We start from the raw sequence: 12,689 nt of genomic DNA, 5'->3' as shown, positions 1-12,689 counted from the left end.
TAGCACTCACCAAAGTCAGATTTACTATAAGAAAAATGTTATTACCTTTGCTGTTCTTCGTCAGAATGCACTCCCAGGACTTCTACTTCAATAACAAATGTTGGTTTGGTCCCAAATAATCCATTGTTATATCCAAATAGCGGCGTTTTGTTCGTGCGTTCAAGACACTATCCGAAAGGGTAAATAAGGGTGACGAGCATGGCGCATTTCGTGCCAAAAAAAATCTAAATATTCCATTACCGTACTTCGAAGCATGTCAACCGCTGTTTAAAATCAATTTTTATGCAATTTTTCTCGTAAAAAAGCGATAATATTCCAACCGGGAATCTGCGTTTAGGTAAACAGACGAAAGAAAATAAAGCATGGGGGTCGACTCGGGCACGCGCCTAAGCCCATAGTACTCTGATCGGCCACTTGCCAAACGCGATAATGTGTTTCAGCCAGAGGCTGCCTCGATATCATTCCACTTTTTCCCGGGCTCTGAGAGCCTATGGGAGCCGTAGGAAGTGTCACGTTATAGCAAAGATCCTCAGTCTTCAATAAAAAGAGCCAAGATGAACAACAACTTGTCAGACAGGCCACTTCCTGCATGGAATCTTCTCAGGTTTTGGCCTGCCATATGAGTTCTGTTATACTCACCGACACCATTCAAACAGTTTTAGAAACTTTAGGGTGTTTTCTATCCAAAGCCAATAATTATATGCATATTCTAGTTACTGGGCAGGAGTAGTAACCAGATTAAATCGGGTATGTTTTTTATCCGGCCGTGTCAATACTGCCCCCTAGCCCTAACAGGTTATGTGACATTATATGCTAGCTTGAAAAATGGGTGTCTGATTATTTCTGGCTGGGTACTCTGCTGACATAATCTAATGTTTTGCTTTCGTTGTAAAGCCTTTTTGAAATCGGACAGTGTGGTTAGATTAACGAGAGTCTTGTCTTTAAAATGGTGTAAAAATAGTCATATGTTTGAGAAATTGAAGTAATAGCATTTCTAAGGTATTTGAATATCGCGCCACGGGATTCCACTGGCTGTTAAGTAGGTGGGACGATTTCGTCCCACATACCCTAGAGAGGTTAACCTGGACGTAGGACCAATTAAGATATACGTATGGAGCAGAAGCACCTTTTGCCAGGCTTTCAAAACTAACCTAGGTTGTTAGGTCATTCTATTCAAGTCTGACATGAAATGCCATTTAATACATTCCTTAAATTCTATTATTCTTTGGATTGCTGTGACAAAGTAGTGGGCCGTACGGGAGGAAAAGCTGTCCATGTTCTGAGTGAGATGGCAGAGACATGGAGTGCTTAGTCCCTCACTGAGAATTAAGTCTTTAATCACACAGCAGCACCCCTCGCCTCGCTAAATGGTGTCGTTTATAGAAGACGGAGTGTTGTGATAAATTATTTCACAACGTGGGTGTGCCAAACGCTCTCACACACACACACACACACACACGCTAATTTCCCTCCATTTCTCAATGCTAATGTGTTAATTATCCTGGCTAATGCATTTTCACACTGCTGTGTTCAGGGGGGGCATCGCCGCAGTGTTGAGCTTAACACAAAGCACTAAGCCCTGCAGGACATAACCATTAGATGAATGATTCCTGTGTCCCAGCAGGGGGCTTGGGCTAGCTACGGTGATATCAGAGGGAGGAACCATGTTGGAGGTAAGGGGGGTGTAGAGCAGGTCAGAGACGGATTACCCCTGGAGTTGCTCCACCGGCCGGGGGTTGAGGGAAGGGATGATGGGGCGAGGAGAAGCAACAGTAGGAAGCATGGAAAACAAGTGTGATTACTGAATCAGCTCATTGGTATTCTGTACACGGGGAGAGCAGAGCCAGGCCCCTGGAAGCCTAGGGCACCATCAAGCTAATGATAATGACTATTTTGTCTATTGGCTTGCGCGTGTGTGCCAGAGCTAACTCGTGGCCTTAAATATCTAATCTCCATGTAATTACTGCTGACTTGGGTTAAGGTGGAGTTAGGGGACTACATGCTGAGTGTTTGGTGTCGCCATAATGATACTTGACAAAGACCACCTGGGAGTCAGGAAGCACAACAGCAACTCCCCAAGCCGCCTGTGTGCACACAGGTAGAGAGCGGAGCTCGGTCTCACCTCCAGGTCGATCTTCAAGCCCTGGTGGTAGACCTCTGTCTCAAAGGTGATGAGGTGGAGCTCCTCTGTAACGATCAGGGAGGCCTGGGGAGGAACAGGACAGTCAGGGTTAAAGGTCGGTTGATGCTACTGCTACTATCAATACTGATGGCAATAGTACTATAAACTCCCAAAATGATAAGTTTAAGTTAACAGTATAGCTACATCAGTCACCATAAGAAAAGGAGCATTCAAGATTGAGTGTGGGACTCACATCACTGTTGGTCCGGCCACCATTGCCACACCTCTGTTCCCTCAGGGTCTGAAAGAGAAGGGCAGTTATCAGCCAAGCCACATACTGTACAGTACCACACTAGACTGACTAACAGACAGTCACTCACCAGGTGTTTGAACTCTGCTGACAGACTGCCGTTGTTGGACTCCTCCATGTTCATCACCTTGGTGTTGGTACCTAGGATGTTGAACTTTCGGGACCTGGGAGATGCAGGGTAGAGCAGGTAGGGTAGGTTATTCACAGGCTCCATGGCAAAAGGGACATTCTAAGATTGATAGCTTAGGAGACAAAGGGTTTCAACGTAACATAAAAGTCACTTACCCTCGAATGGCAGCCACGTCCCCAGATTCCCTGCGAAAGAAACAACAGAGGTCAATTCACCTTCCCTGGGACTGAGTCGATCGCTGTGTTCTATGCAAAATCAGACCTGATCGTGGGAGTGATGGACGCAAGGCATGAAAAACTCACTTGTCAATAATAACTTTGATCTTCAGCTGGTAATTCAATTCTGGAAACTTCACCAGTAATCTGAAAAGAGAGAAAAGATTTGGAAAATAACATTTGGTGAGAGCACATAAAGCAAATGCCAAAGACATCAAATAAGGCAGTTTGTATTCAACACAGTCATCAACTGGTGGCATTGAGTTGTCCCGCAGCTCCCCTTACCTGACTTTGTTGGTGAACTGCACACCGGTCTTGATGACCAGCGGTCTGTCTGGATGCATGGGCATACAAGGCTGCCTCTCCACCACGAACGCACTGCAACACAATGACCAGATAAGAGGCGGTGCATTGGGGCACAACGGTGGAAGTCTATGATAGATGAGGCTTCAGAGTTTTGTCTAATGCCCATCATAATAAAATGTCAAAATATCTCCATATTTTCCAAAGGCTATGCCATGTATCCAAAACATCTGAATATTATGCAAATTCGATCCTATAATAAATATCCAAACGATCTGGACATGTGATAGATATTGAAGCTAAAAGAGAAGCTCCCCACCTCTTCATGAGGTTCCTGAACAAGTCCACGATCTTCTCCTCCAGAGCGGGCCGGTGCTGGATGATGGGGTCTCCCTTATAGGACACCTTCTGCTGGAGCTCCTCCAGCTTCTTGATCTGCTGGCGGATCTGCAGCTGAGACTCAGCCAGGGAAGTAATCCTAGAGGTCACAAAGGTTAATCTAGGTCAGTCATCATTATGGCAGTGCTACCTTGTTTGTTAAACAAATTTGGAACTACAATTTCATCTTATGGCGTCTTGTATGGACTACAAATAACAGCAACTTCTCCTTCTTCGCCTCTGACGTTTACTCTACATGAGTGTTGGGGGGGGATAGATAGTGTACGGTCATGGGGAGGGCACATAAAAGGAATTTAACGTGGAAAGTAAAGGCTACTAATGGTAACTGACCATGTCTCCAAGCGGTCCAGACAAATGTTGGGTGGTCCTCCGATGCAGGCAATCTGCTGCCTCCTCTTCCAGTCAGCCAGCTCGTCATCTGTCAGGTTCTTCTGGACAAAGTCCATGGCTGACAGCAGCCCTGCCATCTCAGTCACGATTTGCTACAACAGAGAGGGACATAACCAGTGTTAGTGATATTCAGGGGGCTCTGGAATTACTTTTAAGATAAGATATATTTGATTAATCCACACGAGATGGACATCAGCCGCAGTGCAGCACCCAATGAGCAGTTTAGGGGGTTAAGTTCATTGCACCTGAGATATTGATGCCAGCAACCCTCCGGTTGCCAGCTCACTCCCCGCCAGCACTAGGATTCGAACCGACAACCCTCCGGTTGCTGGCCTGGTTCTCGAACGTCGAGGGTATGATTATATCTCGCGCATGATTCTTAGGATGATTATCATGTTAGACAACATGATTAGTGAATTTGTTTTACAATTTTGGCCCCAGGGAAATTTTAACTAAATAGTCTCCAGCCTCACATTCTTCAACATTTGACAGCTATTACCACCCTCCTCATCTTGCTCATAAATATCTAGTGCCTGACAGCAGCAGGAATATTAATTTAACTCAATTGAAAATTAATGATCGAGCATACATTAATATCAACACACATACAGATCTCTGCATGTGTAGTGAAAGGTACTGCTGCTGAGTCCAAATGTTTATGTCGGGGCTGCAACGGAGAGGGAAGCAGGCCTGCTTGGGGCAGACAGTTTGAGCTTGCTGCTGACAATTAGAGAATGACTAACCCAATTCTATAGCTTACTATTTAACAAACATGTAAATATGCAGGTTTATGTAATTTATTGCACGCATGTCTGTAGTTCGAGCAGAATGTCAACTAGCTTAGCCTACTTATCGCAGAAATTCGGACTATCCTGATTCAGGGTATTAGGACCCTCCAAGAAGGGGTGTACGATGTAGGGTCAGATGGACACTAAGGAGGGGTGTATAAGGGCCCTACCCTCCTGAGCTGGTCCAGAGCACTCAGCATCTGTTCCAGCTGAGACATCTTCTGCCTGGTGGCTGCCGCCTGGCTGTTCCCATTCATGTCCTGGGACAACTCTGAGCAAATAGGAGAGGAGTTGGGTGGGTTATCTGTAGATTTAAGAGTCAGTGATATTTGGTAGTATTTGATGGCGGGCCAGAGTTTCAAAACAAGAACAAGCTAAATAAATAGTAATAGTAGAGTATAAAATTCGAGCCTCTAACAGACTCATATCCTATCCATAAATTCCGATACAATTCTAGATGTCTTTTTATAGAATTTGATGTAATATTAAAAGAAACTTACCACTCTGACTTTTAAGGGTCTTGTAGTTGAAGTCAAAATCATCCTGGAGATTCTCAAGCATCTTCATCTTTTGTTCCATATCCTATTGCAAAGTAACAAGCAAAGCATGTAAATCAAATGAGGTATTAAATAACATGCCTGTGTAAAACCACATATTCTTTGGACTAAACATGCAGTCTCACCTGCACCCTCTTCCTGATGTCCTGCAGGTTGTGCTCCAGGATCTGTTGTTTCTCCGTCACCACAGTGCCAGACGGGTGAGACGCCGTTCCGTCCTGTGCGGCGGTGGTGGCAGTCTGCAGCAGCCTCTGCTCCTCCCAGAGGCAGCGGGCTACAATGCGGGCGATCTCCATAGGTTTCTCCAGGTACTTGGACTGCAGGTGCTGCTTAATGCGCCGCAGGTTGTGCTGGTAGAGCACGTTGTTCTCCTGCAGGAAGCGGCTGTACTGCTGGTCAATCTCCCCCAGCAGGTTGTGGAACACCAGCGTGGCGTGGGACTCCTTGTTCGCTGCGTACGCCCTGCATAGCGCATATAGAGTGGTTTAGCGAAAGCTTATGCTTTTTTTCTTTTATTATCTTTATTTATTTAACCAGGTAGGGTATTGAGATCAACCTACAGTAACAACCTAGCCTCTAATAAATATTCATATCTCTAGTTATCAGTCAAACAAATTGTAAAAAATAAATCCACAGATAAGATATATGCTTTCCGAACGCAGTGTATTCAGACCACTAGACGTTTTCCACATTGTTACGTTACAGCCGTATTCTAAAATGGATTAAATTGTTTCCCCCCCCCCCTTATCAATCTACACACAATACCCCATAATGACAAAGCAAAAACAGGTTTTTAGAAAGTATTATTTTTTTAAAACTGAAATATCACATTTACATAAGTATTCAGACCCTTTACTCAGTACTTTGTTGATGCACCTTTGGCTGTGATTACAGCCTTGGGTCTTCTTGGGTATGATGCTACAAGCTTGGCACACCTGTATTTGGGGAGTTTCTCACATTCTTCTCTGCAGATCCTCAAGCTCTGTCAGGTTGAATGGGGAGCATCACTGCTAGGGTTCAAGTCCGGACTCTGGCTGGGCCACTCAAGGACATTCAGAGACATGTCCCGAATCCACTCCTGCGTTGTCTTGGCTGTGTGCTTAGGGTCGTTGTCCTGTTGGAAGGTGAACCTTCGCTCCAGTCTGAGGTCCTGAGCAGGTTATCAAGGATCTCGCTGTACTTTGCGGAGTAGTCTCCCAGTCCCTGCCGCTGAAAAACATCCCCACAGCATGATGCTGCCGCCACCATGCTTCACTGTCGGGATGGTGCCTGTTTTTTCCCCCAGACGTGACGCTTGGCATTCAGTCTAAAGAGTTGAATCTTGGTTTCATCAGACCAGAGAATCTTGTTTCTCATGGTCTGAGAGTCCTTTAGATTCCTTTTGGCAAACTCCAAGCAGGTTGTCATGTGCCTTTTACAGAGCAGTGGCTTCCGTCTGGCCACTGTACCACAAATACCTGATTGGTGGAATGCTGCAGAGATGGTTGTCCTTTTGGAAGGTTCTCCCATCTCCACAGAGAAACTCTGGAGCTCTGTCAGAGTGAACATCAGGTTCTTGGTCACCTCCCTGACCAAGGCCCTTCTTCGCCGATTGTAACAGTTTGGCCGGGTGGCCAGCTCCAGGAAGAGTTGGTGGTTCCAAACTTCAACCATTTAAGAATGATGGAGGACACCATATTCTTGGGGACCTTCAATGCTGCAGGCATTTTTTAGTACCCTTCCCCAGATCTGTGCCGCAACACAATCCTTTCTCAGAGTTCTACGGACAATTCCTTTGACCTCATGACTTGGTTTTTGACATGCACTGTCAATTCCGAGTCTCATAGCAAAGGGTCTGAATACTAATGTTAAGGTTTTTCATTTTTTTTATATAAAAAGAAACAATTTCAAAAAATCTGCTTTGTCATTATGGGGTATTGCGTGTAGATCGATGAGGAAATATTTTAATTTAATACATTTTAGAATAAGGCTGTAATGTAACAAATGTGGAAAAAGGGAAAGGGACTGGACTACTTTCTGAATGCACTGATATCCATGAAATTAGAGGTCGACCGATTAATCGGAATGGCCGATTAATTAGAGCCGATTTCAAGTTTTCATAACAATCGGTAAATCGGTATTTTTGGCCACCTTTATTTAACTAGGCAAGTCAGATTAAGAACACATTCTTATTTACAATGACGGCCTAGAAACGGGGGTTAACTGCCTTGTTCAGGGGGGATTCGTTTTTGCAACCTTCGGTTACCAGTCCAACGCTCTAACCACCTGCCTTACATTGCACTCCACAAGGATTATCAGGCTGACTACCTGTTACGCGAGGACAGCAAGAAGCAAAGGTAAGTTGCTAGCTAGCATTAGACTTATAAAAAACTATCAATCTTAACATAATCACTAGTTAACTACACATGGTTGATGATATTACTAGTTTATCTAACGTGTCCTGCGTTGCATATAATCGATGCGGTGCCTGTTAATTTCTCATTGAATCACAGCCTACTTCGACAAACGGGTGTTGATTTAACAAACGCATTTGCGAAAAAAGTACTGTCGTTGCACCAATGTACCTAACCATAAACATCAATGCCTAACAGGAATATTTAGACTTAGTCACCCGTTAGATAAAATACGGAACGGTTCCGTACGTCACTGAAAGAAAAAAAACTTGTTTTCGAGATGATAGTTTCCGGATTCGACCATATTAATGACCTAAGGCTCGTATTTCTGTGTGTTTATTATATTATAATTAAGTCTATGATTTGATAGAGCAGTCTGACTGAGCGGTGGTAGGCAGCAGCAGGCTCATTCATTCAAACAGCCCTTCGCTGTGCTTCAAGCATTGCGCTGTTTATGACTTCAACCTGGGTGGGTATAATTTGTGGAACGTTCCAACAGGAATCTATTCCAAAAACTTCGTAAATAACAAGGTTTCCAAAAAACAATGCATACAAAGTTGTATAGCGGCAGAATAAGATACCGGGTAGGGAGTGGTCTATTTCATTGCGTTTTTCACTCATCACGTTTATTCCGAAAAATGTCTGTCCTCACATGTCTGTTTGCCTATGGACAAACATTAAGAATAAGCTTCGTGGTGAGTTGATGCCTATTCGGCAGCTAGTTAGCTAGGTTTGTATGCGTTGCTACTTTGTATGCGTTGTTGGTTGGCAACCTTTTACTTTACGTTTTTTTGGAACAGATTCCTGTTGAAACGTTCCACAAATTATACCCACCCCTTCAAGCCTGTCACTCCCAAGATTAGGCTGGTGTAACCGATGTGAAATGGCTAGCTAGTTAGCGGGGTGCACGCTAATAGCGTTTCAAACGTCACTCGCTCTGAGACTTGGAGTAGTTGTTTCCCTTCCTCTGCATGGGTAACGCTGCTTCGAGGGTGGCTGTTGTCGATGTGTTCCTGGTTCGAGCCCAGGTAGGAGCGAGGAGAGGGACGGAAGCTATACTGTTACACTGGCAATACTAAAGTGCTTATAAGAACATCCAATAGTCAAAGGTATATGAAATACAAATCGTATAGAGAGAAATAGTCCTATAATTCCTATAATAACTACAACCTAAAACTTCTTACCTGGGAATATTGAAGACTCATGTTAAAAGGAACCACTAGCTTTCATATGTTCCCATGTTCTGAACAAGGCACTTAAACATTAGCTTTCTTACATGGCACATATTGCACTTTTATTTTCTTCTCCAACACTTTGTTTTGCATTATTTAAACCAAATTGAACATGTTTCATTATTTATTTGAGGCTAAATAGATTTTATTGATGTATTATATTAAGTTAAAATAAGTGTTCATTCAGTATTGTTGTAATTGTCATTATTACAAACAAATAAAATAATAATAATAAAAAAAAACGGCCGATTAATCGGTACTGGCTTGTTTGGTCCTCCAATAATCGGTATCGGCGTTGAAAAATCATAATCGGTCGACCTCTACATGATATATCTATGTATCTATGAAAATATGACTCACTGAATCTAATTTGCTTTGGTATGAAACTAAGAACCATTTGGCAGGAAAGATTGAAAGATATTTGCATAAGGAGCAGACTTTTACAGTAACAAGGAAGTTTGGGAACTGAAATAGCTTTTGGGTAAATCCATTTGAAGTCACTTTTTGACTGCATCACTTTTGCTTAAAACAAAACTTTCCATACATGTCTGCCAATGGAAGAAGCGGTCAGAAAGTGACTTTTTGGACCTGATTGCCAAAACATGGTGGTCAGAAAGTGACTTTTCGGACCTGAATGCCAAAACATGCTCAAAGTTGAACCATTTGGCATGCCCCAGCACACCATGAGACATCCATGTCTTCATCACTGGAAAATATCAACGGTTGAGTTTGATATGAATTAAAAGTGTTGTTAAACGATTGTTTATTATTTTATTTGTTTTATTAATAAAAACAATATATTTTTTTATCTTCAACATTACCTAAAAACGTGTGAACACTGATTTTTTTCATATTCGCATACCTTGTAGCTTAGACCCTAGTTTAGATCCTCTGAGGTTGAGACACAACGTGCTGTTGAATACAGGGTGGGTGTCATTTCAATCCTAGAAATATAATTAATAGAATGGCCTGATCAACTCTATGCGAAGGAGATGTGTCGCGCTGCATGAGGTAAATGCTGGTCACATCAAATACTGACTGGTTTTCTGATCCACGCTTTTTTAAGGTATCTGTGACCAACAGATATATCAGTATTCCCAGTCATGTGAAATGAATAAATTAGGGCCAAATGAATTTATTTCAATTGACTGATTTCCTTATATAAACTGTAACTCAGTAAAATCTTTGAAATTGTTGCATGTTGCATTTATATTTTTGTTCAGTGTAATTACTACCACAAAGATGACTGCCGGTCCACCCACCAGGACCAACGAATGTCAACTTAAAAATGGTCATGTCTATTCTATTATGTATATTTCAATAGGTTTCTTATGGATGATAGACAGTATAATTTAAAACATATTCCCATTAAGTCAAGATTCTCTGATGTGTGGACCTACAACCATCTTTATGGTACCATTTGAAAGTTTCCCATTTGAACACATTTATCAGCCAAAACATGACACCCACCCTATATTCAAGAGCATGTTGTGTCTCAACCAATGGCAAGTACAACACAAAAACCTTAGATGATGTAAAACAGGTTCTTAGCCAAAATATATGCGAATATGAAAAAAACAGGAGTTTACGGGTTTTTTGATAATTGACAATAAAGGTTAAAAAATGAAATTATAAAATAGTTTGACAACCCTGTTTGTAAGCTTTTAAATTACATTAATCTCAACCATTTATCTGTTCCAGTGATGAAGACATGTCTCATGGTATGGTGGGGTATGCAAAATAAGTCAACTTTGGCATTCAGGTCCAAAACGTCACTTTCTGAGCACTTCCACAATGGGCAAATGTGTATGGAAGGTTTTGTTCGAATCGAAAGGGGTGCTATCAAAAAGAAATTGAATTCATATGGAATTACCCTTTTTCCTGGCAGAACTGACAACTTGCCATCATGAGATGCCAATTAGGTGAATCATTTCCTGTGTGTTGTTCCCTGACGTGTTCCCTGCTAACAGTCTAGCTGTAATGTTGTTGATGCTACTTCAAAATAAATCAAAACGATTGTAGAGGAAAATCAATGCCACACTGATGACTAAAGTCAACATTTTTGAAAACAATGAGCGCGAGTGGATGACATATTTCCTCCCCCACTACTAACAAATAGAATGAGCAAGCACAACAATGAGCCATGTCATCCTGCCGAGTGTTGCCAGCAGCAGTGGTGTTAGTGAACTGTGGGTACTAGGTACCCATTCTGTAGTGATGGTGTGAACCACAGGAACTAGGAAAATACACACCAGTCCTGGCTTTCGATCCAGGGGGCGAGGAACTGCCGGAGCTCCATGGGGAAGCTGTCGCTGTACAGGTGGTACAGCTGCTCCAGATACCTGGTCTCCAGCTGCTGCAACTGGTTCCACTGGGCCATGCTGCCGGCTGCCTCCACAACCCTGTAAAGGACACACACGAGGAAACAGTTTGAGGGAGAAATGGAAAGCAAGGAAGACACAAGGAAGCTAGATACTAATGAGGGGAACAGCTGTGGTCTCTTGACCATGACAATGATCGGCTCTTGAGAGCTAGCCAATGCAGGACGAAACCTTGAGGCCACCGTACATTATGTCTCTACTTTGAAACATTTCCAATACCTTGATCAATTGATTTGTTTTAACTCCGATTGTCTTGAATCTGATGAGAGCATGTATAGACATATTCAACCTGACAGGAAAACCTCAGAAACCGAAGACAAAAGTATCTGATGGTACCTCAGCCAGCTTCCTATAAACAGAGACATCCTGTTCAACTCAACACACAGCCTTCACCGAGAAACACAGACCAACATAAACCCTGGCCTTTGGCCTGCCCGTTAGGTGAGGTGACCCAGATAGAAACCCTTTGGTCTCCCTCCAGCCCAGGTCTGATACTAGCAGATTTATTCAGCATTACAAGAAAACTATTCAGACTTCAAAGTAAACAGGAACCACATCATTGATATTCATTCCCAGTTGAATATAATGTCACTGCTGTCATCGTCAACAAACCATTGAATTATGTAGGCCATGTAATGCAGATGACACCGTCTGCATGTTAGCACAAAAAGGTTTCTGCTCCACATTCCTTCCATAACAGTGTAATTATATTTTCAAAGTGAAAGTGATTTTCCATAACAGCGGTCATGATTTCAGTGAGTTATTTGAGCAGCCATGCTAACCCAGGCCTGGTATTTTTCCTATATTACAGTGTACTTCCTAAAAGCCTTGACAAAATCCTAATTACCACCAGTGAAAAGGTAGAGAACTACAGAGCATCCCCCAGCCCAGAGAGATCATACAGTCATCAGCAAACATCTGCCACCCTTCTCATTTTACTGGACACAGGAAGGAACACAATGTTCTCCTAGTAGCTCAAATGCACAATAACTTACAAGGTGGTGGTTAGGCTACAACTGTCCTGATAACAAGTCCCTACACAGTAGCAAGACCATTTTGTACTGTAGGCTAGATGTAAGGAAATTGAGAAGAGAGAAACAGAGGAGAAACCAGTATAGTTAGGGTTAGAGGTCGACCGATTAATCGGAATGGCCGATTTCAAGTTTTTATAACAATCGGTAAACGGTATTTTGATAGCGATAAAAAAATGGTTTTTTACACCTTTATTTAACTAGGCAAGTCGGATTAAAAACACATTCTTATTTTCAATGACGGCCTAGGAACGGGGGTTAACTGCCTTGTTCAGGGGCAGAACAACAGATTTTTACCTTGTCACCTCGGGGATTCGTTTTTGCAACCTTCTGGTTACTAGTCCAACGCTCTAACCACCTGCCTTACATTGCACTCCACGAGGAGCCTGCATGGCAGGCTGACTACCTGTTACACGAGGGCAGCAAGAAGCCAAGGTA

The 12,689-nt window shown here is 42.7% G+C and overlaps 1 protein-coding gene across 7 annotated transcripts in view; it reads right to left on the bottom strand.

Moving 5' to 3' along the window:
* Window positions 1-12,689, bottom strand: part of LOC106607297 (signal transducer and activator of transcription 3) — a 33,772-nt gene that overhangs the window by 7,981 nt on the left and 13,102 nt on the right. For 4 of the 7 annotated variants that reach the window (XM_014204116.2, XM_014204117.2, XM_014204120.2 and 1 more), the window contains exons 2-13: window positions 11,092-11,241; window positions 5,340-5,676; window positions 5,158-5,239; window positions 4,828-4,961; window positions 3,810-3,961; window positions 3,400-3,558; window positions 3,063-3,155; window positions 2,865-2,924; window positions 2,718-2,747; window positions 2,503-2,596; window positions 2,376-2,423; window positions 2,123-2,206 (exon numbers count right to left, since the gene is read on the bottom strand). In XM_014204116.2, coding sequence (XP_014059591.1) covers window positions 2,123-2,206; window positions 2,376-2,423; window positions 2,503-2,596; window positions 2,718-2,747; window positions 2,865-2,924; window positions 3,063-3,155; window positions 3,400-3,558; window positions 3,810-3,961; window positions 4,828-4,961; window positions 5,158-5,239; window positions 5,340-5,676; window positions 11,092-11,219 — 1,401 coding nt within the window. In that variant the 5' untranslated portion in view covers window positions 11,220-11,241. The remainder of the gene's footprint in view (window positions 1-2,122; window positions 2,207-2,375; window positions 2,424-2,502; window positions 2,597-2,717; window positions 2,748-2,864; window positions 2,925-3,062; window positions 3,156-3,399; window positions 3,559-3,809; window positions 3,962-4,827; window positions 4,962-5,157; window positions 5,240-5,339; window positions 5,677-11,091; window positions 11,242-12,689) is intronic. The other 3 variants (XM_014204118.2, XM_014204119.2, XM_014204122.2) reach the window with 1 other exon arrangement.

The sequence above is a fragment of the Salmo salar genome, chromosome ssa06 (assembly GCF_905237065.1).
Source record: "Salmo salar chromosome ssa06, Ssal_v3.1, whole genome shotgun sequence".
Taxonomy (NCBI): domain Eukaryota; kingdom Metazoa; phylum Chordata; class Actinopteri; order Salmoniformes; family Salmonidae; genus Salmo; species Salmo salar.
This window is presented reverse-complemented; position numbering and strand designations above follow the sequence as displayed.